The following is a 16,123-nucleotide window of genomic DNA, read 5'->3' as shown; positions in this document are numbered from 1 at the left end:
CCAAGAGTCATGTGCTTGAACAGGTCACAGTTTAAAAAGAGTTCCCCTCATTTTTTGACCTCTGGTCCTACAGGAAATACTTGGCAGACAGTTTAGACGTCCCTCTTGGCACTGCAGCAAATGTAAATTTAGGTAATGGAGCCAATCAGAGAGCCCAAGGGAAGGAGGAGAACAGCTTGCTTCATTTTTTCAACAACTATTTAAGTGCTTTTTGACTCAAGGCACTGTGTTGGGCACTGGGGCAAAAGCAGTGACAAGACAGACACGCCCTTATGCGGGCTGTGGTCATGTGGGGGAGTCAGACATTAAACAACTAAGCACACCATCAAATCTTTACAACCATGATGACTACTATGATAGAGAATGGGGTATCACAGACAGTATATGGGCAGCAGGTTCAGAGCTGGCCTGGTAAAGCCTACCTTAGGAAGTTAAGCTTAAGCTAAAATCTGAAGGATTATAAGCAAAGTGAAGGCATGGGAAGAGCCTTTTGGAAAATACAGTGAAGCTGGAAGGAACGTGGTCCATTTAAGATTGAGGACTCAAAGAAGGATAATGAAACAGAGGAAAGAGGGGCAGTGGCAAGAGATGCAGTGGGTAAGGCTATGGGATCCTCCTTCACTCATTTATCACTGCTGCCATAAAGCTCAGCAATAGAGAATGCCACCCCCCACTGATCCCACAACTCTTCTATGAAACTCCTGGTCTCCCAACCAACTTCTATGGAACACTGTGATGAACTGAGTTCCTTTATGTGGCCTTTTGCTTTGGTTCTTTGGAAAAACAGCTTGGTAGATTTTTCCCCTAAGCCCTAGATTTCTACCACCATTTGTTACTTTTGTCAAGGTTGATTGACATTTCCCAGATAAGCTGTAGATGACTTGATGGTTTGATACTTTTTTGTCTGGTCCTGGGCTGCAGCCTGCCCTGTGACTGGTTTATTTTACACACCTTGCAGGCATTGGTCAATAAAGACAGACTATGGAAATGAATCCCCATGGCTCTGTCAGTTTGTCCTACTGTGGGGGCTTGCGTGTTGCTGTGATGCTGGAAGATATGCCACTGGTAATCAGATACCAGCAGGGTCACCCATGGAGGACAGGTTTCAGCTGAGCTTCCAGACTAAGACAGACTAGGAAGAAGGACCTGGTAGTCTACTTTCGAAAAGCATTAGCCAGTGAAAACCTTGTGAATAGCAGTAGAATACTGTCTGATGAAGAGCTGGAAAATGAGCCCCCCAGGTTGGAAGGCACTCAAAAGATGACTGGGGGAGAGCTGCCTCCTCAAAATTGAGTCGACCTTAATGACATGGATGGAGTAAAGTTTTTGGGACCTTCATTTGCTGATGTGGCATGACTCAAAATGAGAAGAAACAGCTGCAAAGATCCATTAATAATCAGAACCTGGAATGTATGAAGTATGAATCTAGGAAAATTGGAAATCATCAAAAATCAAATGGATTGCATAAACACTGATATCCTAGGCATTAGTCAGCTGAAATGGACTGGTACTGGCCATTTTGAATCAGACAATCATACAGTTAGTCTACTATGCTGGGAATGACAACTCGAAGAGGAATGGTGTTGCATTCATCGTCAAAAAGAACATTTCAAGATCTATCCTGAAGTACAATGCTGTCAGTGAGAGGATAATATCCATACACCTACAAGGAAGACCAGTTAATACGACTATTATTCAAATTTATGCACCAACCACTAGGGTCAAAGATGAAGAAATAGAAGATTTTTATCAGCTGCTGCAGTCTGAAATTAATCAAACATGCAATCAAGATGCATTGATAATTACTGGTGATTGGAATGCGAAAGTTGGAAACAAAGAAGAAGGATCAGTAGTTGGAAAATATGGCCTTGGAGATAGAAACAATGCCAGAGATTGAATGATAGAATTTTGCAAGACCAATGACTTCTTCATTGCAAATACCTTCTTTCACTAACATAAACGGTGACTATATATATGGACCTCACCAGATAGAACACACAGAAATCAAATTGACTACATCTGTGGAAAGAGATGATGAAAAAGCTCAATATCATCAATCAGGACAAGGCCAGGGGCCAACTGTGGAACAGACCATCAATTGCTCATATGCAAGTTCAAGCTGAAACTGAAGAAAATCAGAGAAAGTCCACGAGAGCCAAAATATGACCTTCAGTATATCCCACCTGAATTTAGAGACCATCTGAAGAAGAGATTTTATGCATTGAACACTAGTGACTGAAGACCAGACGAGTTGTGGAATGACATCAAAGACATCATACATGAAGAAAGCAAGAGGTCATTGAAAAGATAGGAAAGAGCAAGATGGATGTCAGAGGAGACTCTGAAACTTACTCTCGAATGTCAAGCAGCTAAAGCAAAAGAAAGAATTGATGAAGTAAAAGAACTGAACAGAAGATTTCAAAGGGCGGCTCGAGAAGACAAAGTAAAGTATTATAGTGACATGTGCAAAGAGCTGGAGATGGAAAACCAAAAGGGAAGAACAGGCTCGGTGTTTCTCAAGCTGAAAGAACTGAAGAAAAACTTCAAACCTTGAGTTGCAATAGTGAAGGATTCTATGGGGAAAATATTAAACAATGCAGTGAGCATCAAAAGAAGATGGAAGAAATACACAGAGTCATTACACCAAAAAGAATTAGTCGACGTTCAACCATTTCAAGAGGTGGCATATAATCAGGAACCGATGGTACTGAAGGAAGAAGTCCAAGCTCCTCTGAAGGCATTGGCGAAAAACAAGGCTCCAGGAATTGATGGAATATCAATTGAGATGCTTCAACAAACAGATGCAGCGCTGGAGGTGCTCACTCGTCTATGCCAAGAAATATGGAAGACAGCTTCCTGGCCAACTGACTGGAAGAGGTCCGTATTTATGCCTATTCCCAAGAAAGGTGATCCAACCGAATGTGGAAATTATAGAACAATATCATTAATATCACGTGCAAGCAAAATTTTGCTGAAGATCAGTCAAAAACAACTGCAGCAATGTATCAACAGGGAACTGCCAGAAATTCAGGCCAGTTTCAGAAGAGGACGTGGAAACAGGGATATCATTGCTGATGTCAGATGGATCCTGGATGAAAGCAGAGAATACCAGAAGGATGTTTACCTCTGTTTTATTAACTACGCAAAGGCATTCGACTGTGTGGATCATCACAAATTATGGATAACATTGTGAAGAATGGGAATTCCAGAACACTTAATTGTACTCATGATCAAGAGGCAGCTGTTCGGACAGAACAAGGGGATACTGCGTGGTTTAAAGTCAGGAAGAGTGTGCGTCAGCATTGTATTCTTTTACCATACTTTTCAATCTGTATGCTGGTCAAATAATACGAGAAGCTGGACTATATGAAGAAGAACAAGGCATCAGGATTGGAGGAAGACTCATTAACAACCTGCGTTATGCAGATGACACAACCTTGCTTGCTGAAAGTGAAAAGGAGTTGAAGCACTTACTAATGAAGATCAAAGACCACAGCCTTCAGTATGGATTGCACCTCAACATAAAGAAAACAAAAATCCTCACAACTGAACCTATAAGCAGCGTCATGATGAATGGAGAAAAGACTGAAGTTGTCAAGGATTTCATTTTACTTGGATCCACAATCCACACCCATAGAAGCAACAGTCAAGAAATCAAGACACATCGCACTGGGCAAATCGGCAGCAAAAGACCTCTTTAAAATGTTCAAAAGCAAAGATGTTACCTTGAAGACTAAGGTGAGCCTGACCCAAGCCATGGTATTTTCAGTTGCATCATATGCATGTGAAAGCTGGACAATGAATAAGGAAGACTGAAGAAGAATTGACGCCTTTGAATTGTGGTGTTGATGAAGAATATTGAATATACCATGGACTGCCAAAAGAACAAACAAATCTGTCTTAGAAGAAGTACAACCCGAATGGTCCTTAGAAGCAAGGATGGTGACACTGCATCTTACATACTTTGGACACATTGTCACAAGGGATCAGTCCCTGGAGAAGGACATCATGCTTGGCAAAGTACAGGGTCAGCAGAAAAGAGGAAGACCCTCAACGAGGTGGATTGACACAGTGGCTGCAAGAATGAGCTCAAGCATAACAATCACTGTAAGGACGGCGCAGGGCCAGGCAGTGTTTTGTTCTGTTGTGCATAGGGTCGCTATGAGTCGGAACTGACTTGACTGCACCTACCTGTAACAACAACATGTAAATGAAGTGACTATGGTCCACCAAGGAGATTGGCCAATTCAAGGCCCTGTCGGGAGGGCCATGCCTGGAAATTGACAAGGAATTTGCAGCAAACTCCACAGAGGTTTCAGAAAGAATAAAAAGGAAAGGAGAAAAGCCAACTTGGGCAAGAAGAGAGAAGCCAAGAGAGAGAAGGTGAAGATTTTCCTAAAATAGCTGTTAACATGGATCAAGGACTGTAACACTGAAGACAGTGAGAAGCCCAGAACAGGTCTTGTGGCAGAGCTGGCATCGACAGGGCTGGAAGGGACCCTGTGGCAGAAGGGACCCTGTGGCAAATTTGGTGGTGATGGGAGAAATCTGCTGCTAGGAATGAAGCTAAAAGAGCTGAACAAAGATGCCACAGTGGCTATGAGCTCCGTCAGTTAGCAGCGGAGAGGCTGATGACTGGGAGGCCGGATACAGAGAAGCCAGTCCTGAGGGAACTGAGAGGAGGCCTAAATGGCTGACAGAGGGCATGCGTGGCAGAGAGGAGGTGCTTCTTGCTGAGAGAGCTGTTCTGAACTCAAGAAGGGAGCGATGTGCTCTCCACTTTGGGGAGCCTTCCAGACTCTGCCTACATGCTTCCTGATCCTGAGTTGTATCCTGTTGATCCTGATCCTGAGTCATACCCTCTTACTTTCTTAACAAACCACTTAACTGTGAGTGTGGTCATTGCAAGGAATTATCAAACCCAGCAGAGAAGTACAGAGTGCTGTGGTGAAGGACTGCTGGTATCAGAAATGATAAAGAAGCTGGACAGTGGCAGTATGTCTGACCACCACCTCACAGAAATCAGCTTTGGGCTGACCCTGGTTCTTACCACTAAGGAATCTAGAAAAGTTCTAATGCTACTACTACTAGAAACTCACAAACACCAACCTAGATTTTATATATTATTGTTTACTTTCCTCCTGCCCTTGCCAGGGCTTTCACTAACTTAAATTCTTTTAAAAAGACAACAAATAAGCCCATATCAAAACCTGTATCTCTTTTTGATGTTTCTCTTCCACAATTAGAAGATCAATTCTGTATTTGTCATTTGCTTCTTCAAGTGCTTTTTCCACTGCTTGTTTTTGGAGTTCCTTGGCCTTTGAAAGAAAGAATCCATTTATCTCTTATATATCATAAGCATAGGGAAAGTCATCATTATTTGGGATGTTGGTAAAACAGGTTTTCAAGTTTACTGAAAATTAAAAACAACCATGAGGTCCCTAATTACTTGCTATGTTCCCATCTCAAACTTCCCATAGCTAACTGGCTGCCTTAGCCAGAGATGCCCTAACACATCCCAACACTTGGTTCATAACACTTTCAGGAATTGCCGAAGATACGGGAGTTTTACTATAGGCTACTGGGAAACCCTAGTGGTGTAGTGGTTAAGTGCTACAGCTGCTAACCAAAAGGCCAGCAGTTTGCACCCACCAGGCACTCCTTGGAAACTCTATGGGGCAGTTCTACTCTGTCCTATAGGGTCGCTATGAGTCAGAATTGACTTAACAGCAATATATTTTTTGGATTTGGCTGGGTTCTTTTCTCTTTGGCACTTTACCTCTTGCTCATCAAAATAATACATGCTCATTGTAGAATGTCTGGAAAATACAGAAAATTGTAAAGATGCACAAAGCTAGGAGCTGAGTCAGGAAGCTGAGTACCATTCCTGATCTCCTGCATCAGATCTTCAGAAAGCAGCTTTTTTACTTTATTTGATGAGAAGGTTCAGAACATCAGGTAGACTTATATTTAAACTGTAGATCATTCACAAAGGCATTTCCTTTTACCAAGATATATAATTAATTGTTCACAAGTGATTTTAATTTTATGATTATTGATAAAAATAGATGATTACTAAGCTTTTTATATGTATCACCCTTTGTACTGGAGTATATTTTCCTTTCAAAATGCTTCCATACTAAGCTTTTGCTGGCACTCACACTAGACAATTCAAATGCTATTTGCTATGATATCCATTTTATAAAGAAATTGAAAAATAACATTGTTCTAGGACTCGTGGTTTTCCCTGTCCTCAGAAAAAAATTAATTCTCTTTAGCAAATCATTTATGCCATTCTACTTTTGATTAGAAGAAGTTGGGGCTGGGAGATTGAGGCTTTGCTTCAGTTAGGTGTCTGGGATCTCACTCTGAGCCCTGACACATTCAAATGGCCCTATGACACGCAGAAGTCATATGGACAAGGTATCAAGGATTTTGGAGAGAAATGAATGAGAGAGAGGGGATAAAAAGGGAAGCAGGCCATGATGAAAAAAACAGGCACTTAGTCCGGGGATATTAAACACTGCACAAATGGTCTGAATGTTAAAGCTTAAGCAATAAAAAACGGTTGTCAACAAGAATATCCTCTTTGTTCTTCTATTTGTTTGTTTGTGTTAATCAAATGAGAATAAAGGGAGCAGGAGTCATCCATACAGAGGGCACAATATTTCACAACCTCTCAGCAATGCTCTACCAAAAAACAAAACAAAACAAAAACAAACCTGTTGCCGTTGAGTCGATTCTGATTCATAGCACAGAGACCCTACAGGACAGAGTAGAACTGCCCCATAGGGTATTATTATCTCTCTTTTACAGATTAAGAAGCTGAGACTCTGAAGTTTGAGGAACTTGCCCAAGGTCCCACAGATGCACAGGGTTCAAAGGCAGTTGTGTCTGATTCCATAATCTGTGCTGTTGACTACTACGCTAAGCGTTATTATTTGGGACAAATCGATAAAGTGAAAGAACTATAAACACGCATTTTAGGTTGATTTCTAACTTCTTTTACCTTAGCCCACACTTCAGCTTCTGCTTTTGCAATACGTTCTTTGAGTATAGCTTCTTGAAATTGCTCTTCTTTATTCTGAATACTTGCCCCAATATCTGTGTATTTGGAGAAAAATAATCACAAATATCCACGGACTGTTTCCTAGCTTTCCTTTCACCAATATCTAGTTATTTACTAGGGTTATCCAAGAGATATATCATTTTAGTCTTCAATCTTTTCTTTAAAAATACCAGTAATAGCGGTAAGTTTCTCCCTAACAAATCAGGAGTGAACTCACAGCATTGTTAGGTCTGGATTGAGTCAGCCGTTCCCCTCATCACACCAGTTCGCACAGTAGGCAATTAGGGAATTAAAGTAAAATAAACGTCTTGCAAAAAGGGAGCACGTTTTACAAACCCAAAGTAGGACAGTGACTCAGTTCCGAAGAGGTATTAAAATATTATACAGCCCCTCTCTCCCTGCCCCTCCTATCTGGGTGCTGGTGCTATCTCCATCAGAAGAGTGGTGCAGAATGCCTTCTTTAATACATTATATGCTGTAGTTTATGGTGTAGCAAGGGTTAAGCACTTGGCTGCTAACCAAAAGGTTGACAGTTTGAACCTACACCCAGAGGCTCCACAAGAGAAAGACCTGGTGATCTGCTCCCTTAAAGATTGCTGTTGTTGTTGTTAGGGGCCATCGAGTTGGTTCCGACGCATAACGACGCTATGCACAACGGAATAAAACACCACCCAGTCCTGAGCCATCCTCACAATCGTTGTTATGCTTGAGCCCATTGTTGCAGCCACTGTGTCAATCCACCTTGTTGAGGTTCTTCCTCTTTTCTGCTGACCCTGTACTTTGCCAAGCATGATATCCTTCTCCAGGGATTGATTCCTCCTGACAACCTATACAAAGTATGTAAGACCCAGTCTTGCCATCCTTGCTTCTAAGGAGCATTCTGGTTGTACTTTTTCCAAGACAGATTTGTTCACTCTTTTGGCAGTCCATGGTGAATTCAATATTCTTTGCCAACATCATAATGCAAAGGCATCAATTCTTCTTCGGTCTTCCTTATTCATTGTCCAGCTTTCACATGCATATGATGCAATTGACAATACCATGGCTTGGGTCAGACGCACCTTAGTCTTCAAGGTGACATCTTTGCTTTTCAGTACTTTAAAGAGGTCCTTTCAGCAGATTTGGTCATTGCAATGCATCTTTTGATTTCTTGACTGCTGCTTCCATGGGTGTTGACTGTGGATCCAAGTAAAATGAAATCCTTGACAACTTCAATCTTTTCTCCATTCATCATGATGTTGCTTATTGATCCAGTTGTGAAGATTTTTGCAATCCATACTGAAGGCTGTGCTTTTTGATCTTCGTTAGTAAGTGCTTCAAGTCCTCTTCACTTTCGGCAAGCAAGGTTGTGTCATCTGCATAACTCAGGTTGTTAATGAGTCTTCCTCCAATTCTGATGTCTCCTTCTTCTTCATATAGTCCAGCTTCTCATATTATTTGCTCAGTATACACGTTGAGTAGGTATGGTGAAAGGATATAACCCTGACACACATCTTTCTTGACTTTAAACCATTCAGTGTCCCCTTGTTCTGTCTGAGCAGCTGCCTCTTGATCTATGTACGCCTTCCTCATGAGTATAATTAAGTGTTCCAGAATTCCCATTCCTCGCAATGTTATCCATAATTTGTTATGAACCACATAGCTGAATACCTTTGCATAGTCAATAAAACAGAGGTAAACATCCTTCTATTGTCAGGAGGGATGAGTCCCTGGCGAAGGACATCATGCTTGGCAGAGTACAGGGTCAGTGGAAAAGAGGAAGACCCTCGACAAGGTGGACTGATACAGTGGCTGCAACAATGAGCTCAAGCATAACAATGATTGTAAGGATGGCACAGGACCGGGCAGTGTTTTGTTCTGTTGTGCACAGGGTCACTATGAGTCGGAACCGACTCGACGGCACCTAACAACAACTAACATCCTTCCGGTATTCTCTTTCAGCCAGGATCTATCTGACATCAGCAATGATATCCCTGGTTCCACGTCCTCTTCTGAAACCAGCCTCAATTTCTGGCAGTTCCCTGTTAATAAACTGCTGCAGCCACTTTTGAATGATCTTCAGCAAAATTTTGCTTGTGTGCAATATTAATAATACTGTTCTATAATTTCTGCATTCAGTTTGATCACCTTTCTTGGGAATAGGCAAAAATATGGATCTCTTCCAGTCATTTGGCCAGGAAGCTATCTTCCATTTGGGCATAGACGAGTGAGCACTTCCAGTGCTGCATCTATTTGTTCAAACATCTCAATTGGTATTCCATCAATTCCTGGAGCCTTGTTTTTCTCCAATGCCTTCAGTACCACCGGTTCCTAATCATATGCACCTCTTGAAATGGCTAAACATTGACTAATTCTTTTTGGTATAATGACTCTGTGTATTTCTTCCATCTTCTTTTGATGCTCACTGCATTGTTTAATATTTTCCCCATAGAATCCTTCACTATTGCAACTCAAGTTTTGAAGTTTTCCTTCAGTTCTTTCAGCTTGAGAAATGCCAAATGTATTCTTCCCTTTTGGTTTTCTGTCTCCAGCTCTTTGCACATGTCATTATAATATTTTACTTTGTCTTCTCAAGTTGCCCTTTGAGATCTTCTGTTCAGTTCTTTTACATCATCATTTCTTCCTTTTGTTTAAGCAGCTCGACATTCAAGAGTAAGTTTCAGAGTCTCCTGTGACATCCATCTTGGTCTTTTCTTTCTTTCCTGTTTTTTCAATGGCCTCTTGCTTTCTTCGTGTTTGATGTCCTTGATGTCATTCCACAATTTATCCGGTCTTCAGTCATTAATGTTCAATGCGTCAAATATATGCTTGAGATGGTCTCTAAATTCAGGTGTGATTTAGTGAATTTTTGGCTTTCGTGGACTTTCTCTGATTTTCTTCAGTTTCTGCTTCAACTTGCATATGAGCAATTGATGGTCTGTTCCACAGTTGGCTCCAGCCTTGTTCTGACTGATGATATTGAGCTTTTCCACTGTCTCTTTCCACAGACATAGTTGATTTGATTCCTGTGTGTTCCATCTGGTGAGGTCCATGTATATAGTCACCATTCATGTTGGTGAAAGAAGGTATTCACCATGAAGAAGTCATTGGTCTTGCAAAATTCTATCATTAGATCTCCGGCATTGTTTCTATCACCAAAGCCGTATTTTCCAACTACTGATCCTTCTTCTGTGTTTCCAACTTTTCATTTTCCAATCACCAGTAATTATCAATGCATCCTAACTTCATGTTTGATCAATTTCAGACTGCAGAAGCTGATAAAAATCTTCTATTTCTTCATCTTTGGCCTAGTGGTTGGTGTGTAAATTTGAATAATAGTTATATTAACTGGTCTTCCTTGTAGGCATATGGATATTATCCTATCACTGACAGCATTGTACTTCAGGATAGATCTTGAAATGTTCTTTTTGACGGTGAATGCAACACCACTCCTCTTCAAGTTGTCATTCCCAGCATAGTAGACTATATGACTGTCTGATTCAAAATGGCCAATACCAGTCCGTTTCAGCTCACTAATGTCTAGGAGATCAATGTTTATGTGTTCCATTTCATTTTTGACAATTTCCAATTTTCCTAGATTCATACTTGGTATATTCCAGGCTCTGATTATTAATGGATCTTTGCAGCTGTTTCTTCTCATTTTGAGTTGTGCCGCATCAGCAAATGAAGATCCCGAAAGCTTTACTCCATCCACGTCATTAAGGTCAACTCTACTTTGAGGAGGCAGCTATTTCCCAGTTGTCTTTTGAGTGCCTTCCAACATGGGGGGCTTATCTTCTGGCACTATATCAGACAATATTCCACTGTTATTCATAAAGTTTTCACTGGCTAATTCTTTTCCGAAGTAGACTGCCAGGCCCTTCTCCCTAGTCTGCCATAGTCTGAAAGCTCAGCTGAAACCTTTCCTCCATGGGTGACACTGCTGGTATCTGAATGCCAGTGGCATAGCTTCCAGCATCAGAGCAACATGCAAGACCCCACAGTACGACAAACTGAGACACATGGGGACTCATAAAGATTACAGCCTAGAAAACCTTATGAGGCAGTTCTACTTTGTCACATGGGGTTGCTATGAGTTGAAATCAACTCCACAGCACCTAACAACAACAATAACATACCCATGGTTTAGTGTGTGAGTCTTCATGTGTTTAGCTGCTTTAGTTGTATAGTGAGTTAAGAAGTAGTGGTGACAGTAAAAAAACAAACAAAAAAAAAAACTGTTGCCGAAGAGTCAATTCCAACTTATAGAGACCCTATAGGACAGAGTAGAACTGCCCCATAGAGTTCCCAAAGAGCACCTGGTGGATTTGAACTGCTGACCCTGTGGTTAGCAGTGTAGCTCTTAACCACTACACCACCAGGGTTTCCAGTGGTGACAACAGTAACATTTAAATTTTGCACTTCTCTGTCAGTGATCTTATTTGATTTTTAACTAATAACATTTGCGTAATAATACCCTTCCTATCCAGACAAAAAATAAAAGACTAGAGAGGTTAGTAGGGACCACAAAATAACAGATACGTAAGGCCAGAGCTGGACCTGGAGAAGAGACCTGAGTTCTTTGAGTTGGGCACTTGGTTTCTGCCCATCTCTTGCCAGAGTGTGTTGTTAGAGGCAGCTTAAGAACTTTATGCAGGTGATGAGCCCTTTGAGCACTGAAACCATACGTAGTGATCTAGTGTTACAGCACTTATTCTTTGTTCCATTCATTTCTCACATCTTAGATTTGTTGAATTGTTAACTTTTCATGTGATTAGGCCTTGATGATCAACTCCCTGAAATTAGAGAGCACAGCTCATTTTTTTTTTTTAGATTTGTTGAATTGTTAACTTTTCATGTGATTAGGCCTTGATGATCAACTCCCTGAAATTAGAGAGCACAGCTCATACCATAGTGTATCTTTCATGGTGCTTAGCTTGGCGATAGATGTCACTTTGAGGACTAAGGTGCGTCTGACCCAAGCCATGGTATTTTCAGTTGCCTCATATGCATGCAGAAGCTGAACAATGAATAAGGAAGACCACGGAAGAATCAACACCTTTGAGTTGCAGTGTTGGCGAAGAATATTGAATATGTCATGGATTGCCAAAAGAACGAACAAATCTCTCTTTGAAGTACAGCCAGAATGCTCCTTAGAAGCAGTCTCACATACTTTGGACATATTATCAGGAGGGACCAGTCCCTGGAGAAGGACATCATGCGTGGTAAATTGGAGGGTCAGCAAAAAAGAGGAGGACCCTGAAGAAGATGGATTAACACAGTGGCTGCAACAATGGACTCAAGCATAACAACGATTATGATGATTGCACAGGACTGGGCAGTGTTAAGTTCTGTTGTACGTAGAGTTGCTATGAGTCAAAGTTGACTCTACGGCACCTAACAACAACAAGCTTGGCAATAAGCACAAATAAGACATCTGTGGACATGTGCATTTGTCCACCCAGCACCTTTTGTCTCCCTCTGATAACAGAATCCGTTTCTCCCAAGAACTTCCCACCCACACTTCAGGTTGTTCTGTGGGACCCCCCCAATGACGGCATCCAACCCTCCTTGGCCTATCACATTGTTCCCACCCTCCAGGCCACAATAATTGGTCCAGGATTGGGCACATGTTCAAGCCTAGTTAACCAGGCACTTACCAAGGATTTTATATAAGGATGTAAGGAAATTACAGCTTTTTTACTCTAGAGTTTCTAAGCTCGAGGTAATAGACACTCAGAGCTATTTGGGTCTACATTAATATCACATGCAAGCAAAATTTTGCTGAAGACCATTCAAAAGCAGCTGCAGTAGCATATCGACAGAGAACTACCAGAAATCCAAGCCGGATTTAGAATAGGACGTGGAACCAGGGATATCATTGCTGATGTCAGATGGATCCTGGCTGAAAGCAGAGAACACCAGAAAGATGTTTACTTGTGTTTTATTGACTATGCTAAGTCATTCGACTGTGTGGGCCACAAGAAATTATGGATTATATTGCAGAGAATGGGAATTATGGAACACTTAATTGTGCTCATGAGGAATCTGTACATGGATCAAGAGGCAGCTGTTTAAACAGAACAAGGGAATATCACATGGTTTAAAGTTGGAAAATGTGTGTGTCATGATTGTATCCTTTCACCATACCTATTCTATCTGTATACTGAGCAAATAATCCAAGAAGCTGGGCTATATGACGAAAAAGGCATCAGGACTGGAGGAAGACTCATTAACAATCTGCGTTATGCAGATGACACAACCTTGCTTGCTGAAAGTAAAGAGGACTTGAAGTACCTACTGATGAAGATCAAAGAGCACAGCCTTCGGTATGGATTGCACCTCAACATAAAGAAAACAAAAATCCTCACAACTGAACCTATAAGTAACGTCATGATGAATGGAGAAAAGATTGAAGGTGTCAAGGATTTCATTTTACTTGGATCCACAATCAACACCCATAGAAGTGGCAGTCAAGAAATTAAGACACATTGCACTGGGCAAATTGGCAGCAAAAGACCTCTTTAAAATGTTGAAAAGCAAAGATGTTACCTTGAAGACTAAGGTGCACCTGACCCAAGCCATGGTGTTTTCAATCGCATCATATGCATGGGAAAGCTGGACAATGAATAAGGAAGACCGAAGAATGGACACCTTTGAACTGTGGTGCTGGTGAAGAATATTGAATATACCATGGAATGCCAAAAGAACAAACGTCTTGGAAGAGGTACAAGAAGAATGTTCTGTAGAAGCAAGGATGGTGAGACTAGGTCTCACATACTTTGGACAGGTTATCAGGAGGGATCAGTCCCTGGAGAAGGACATCATGCTTGGTAGAGGGTCAACAAAAAAGAAGACCCTCAATGAGATGTATTGACACAGTGGCTGCAACAATGGGCTCAAGTATAACAATCATGAGGATGGCGCAGGACTGGGCAGTGTTTCATTCTGTTGCATATAGGGTATATAGGGTTGCTATGAGTTGGCACCGATTTGATGACACCTAACAACAACATCATTTACTAAAAGTTAAAATCATTTTTGGTATTGACAAACTTTTCGAGGATGATTCCAATTTGATAACACTCTACATTTTTGTTTTTTCAAAACACTTTCCACTCTCTAGCTTCTTTTATTTCCAAATATCAGGAGTGAAGTCAAATTACCATTTACCATGTTAAAGGGAGAGAGGCTCAAAGAAGCATTTTGAGAGTCCTTAGGAAAACACTTACTCATAAGGGTCAAAATCAGACTGAAACTCTGATGGGAACAAAGGAGAGTACAAACATAATTACAACTTGATTTGCTTATGAGAGGTGTATACATAGTAAATATTCTTACGTTGTCTATGTGTACCTACACTTATATCACCAGCTACTAATTCAAGTTTATAGTTTCTTTCACCCACTTATTAGGGTATTATCCTGTACGTATGGAAGGTGCCCAAGTCCGGGCGTGGGAGAAAAGAACTAACATTGACTGTCTATTATGTGCCACGCTTTATAATAGGTACAAATATTTCATTAAAGCCTCGAAACAACCTGCAAGATAGGTATTAATATACCTATTTACATACAGACAGATTGAGAGGCTAAATATACTGCCCACGGCACACAACTGGTAAGCTGGGGTACTAACCTATATTCTTCCAAACAGAAGTCCCTCTAAGGACAAGTGACTTTGACCAGGAAAGAGCTGATCGAAGTCTGGGTAACAGGAAGAACAACATATAATGCTATGTAACATTAGAACAAAGGAAAAGAGTAAAGTCACTTACCCAGTATATCTTTGTGTGTATAAAAGCGTGTCTTAAATGGCTTGTATTCATGGATCCGTTTGAAGGTTTCCCCAACAGGTGCTGGTGGAATTATTTTATTACAAACGGCACAGCAAACAAAACTCGAGTAATTTGGATTTCTGATCATAGTGAAATTTAAGATTCTTCTACTACGCACAATTAAAGTATTCTGAGGATCAGAGAAAGCAGTTTTAAGAAAAGCTGGAAGTTTAAGGAAGCCAAAAGAGGTTCAAAGTTTTAGGACAATGCTAGATGCTGGAAAGGATGAAATGATTCTCCATGATTAGATAGTGGTCATGTGCCTACTGTTAAAAATGGCACCAAAAGCCTCGGCTGCATAAGATAGGGATGCTGGATTTGGGGAGACTTAGCAATTACCTCCTCCCAGACTGTAAAATCAAGTTGTCAACTTACTTAGCAACTGTTGCTAGGTAAGACAAGCTTTGCTCACAAAAGCTACTTGAAATAATGACAAAAGGGAGTTTGGTGCAGCCTTTCAGTTTCTCAGACGCTCTCTTTTAAATGGGTTCTTTAAAGAACTGATTTTTTTACAGCCAGCATGGCAGGAAGTGGCTTAATTTTTTTTTTCAGGTTATTTACAAATACAAATGTGACATTTTGGTGCCATGGTGTTAAAACTCAGAAATAGTGTTTTAAAGGAAAAATTACTTTCATTATGTTAGCACTCAATATTACTAAGCTTAGTTTTTAATTTGTTCCTACCATTTTAGAAAAATAGCCTTAGAAATTCTGCCTATCAATGCACTTTTTAAAATTGTTCAACAATATGGTATATAGCACATACCCAGCAAGACTGATTTCATGAAGAATCAATGCTATGAATGGAATTTCAACAATAAAACTCACACGGGGCCCTGAGCTGAGCGTGCCACAAAAGTTACACTGTAATTTTTACGTGAATTACATTGACTCATTTGATCTGACAACTGGCTCAAGTCCTCTACCAAATGGCACCAGATTTGACTTTAAGAAAAGGGTTAACTGGAACCAGGAGCAGGGTAAAGAAATAGGTGAATTCCTACTGAGTCAAATGCAGCCACACAGGTTAACTACCCACACTAAAACTGGGGCCGCTTGTGTCAACATGACTCTTCTATTTGCTACTGGAAATTCCTGCCCAGAAAGTAGTTGTTGTTGTTGTTCGGTGCCATTGAGTCAGTTCCAACTCATAGCGACCCTATGTACCACACAGAACAAAACACTGCCCGGTCCTGTGCCATGCTCACAGTCTTTCTTATCCTTGAGCCTACTGTTGC

The 16,123-nt window shown here is 40.9% G+C and overlaps 1 protein-coding gene across 1 annotated transcript in view; it reads right to left on the bottom strand.

Annotated features, from left to right (window-relative positions):
• Nucleotides 1-15,022, bottom strand: part of C1H6orf163 (chromosome 1 C6orf163 homolog) — a 30,947-nt gene extending 15,925 nt beyond the window's left edge. Inside the window, exons 1-3 of the mRNA XM_003404088.3 lie at nt 14,826-15,022; nt 7,010-7,104; nt 5,211-5,318 (exon numbers count right to left, since the gene is read on the bottom strand). Coding sequence (XP_003404136.1) covers nt 5,211-5,318; nt 7,010-7,104; nt 14,826-14,973 — 351 coding nt within the window. The 5' untranslated portion in view covers nt 14,974-15,022. The remainder of the gene's footprint in view (nt 1-5,210; nt 5,319-7,009; nt 7,105-14,825) is intronic.
• Between the last annotated feature and the right edge of the window lie 1,101 nt (nt 15,023-16,123).

This window comes from Loxodonta africana, chromosome 1 (assembly GCF_030014295.1).
Source record: "Loxodonta africana isolate mLoxAfr1 chromosome 1, mLoxAfr1.hap2, whole genome shotgun sequence".
Classification (NCBI taxonomy): Eukaryota; Metazoa; Chordata; class Mammalia; order Proboscidea; family Elephantidae; genus Loxodonta; species Loxodonta africana.
Note: the sequence above shows the minus strand (reverse complement) of the source record. Positions and strands in the feature narration are given on the sequence as shown.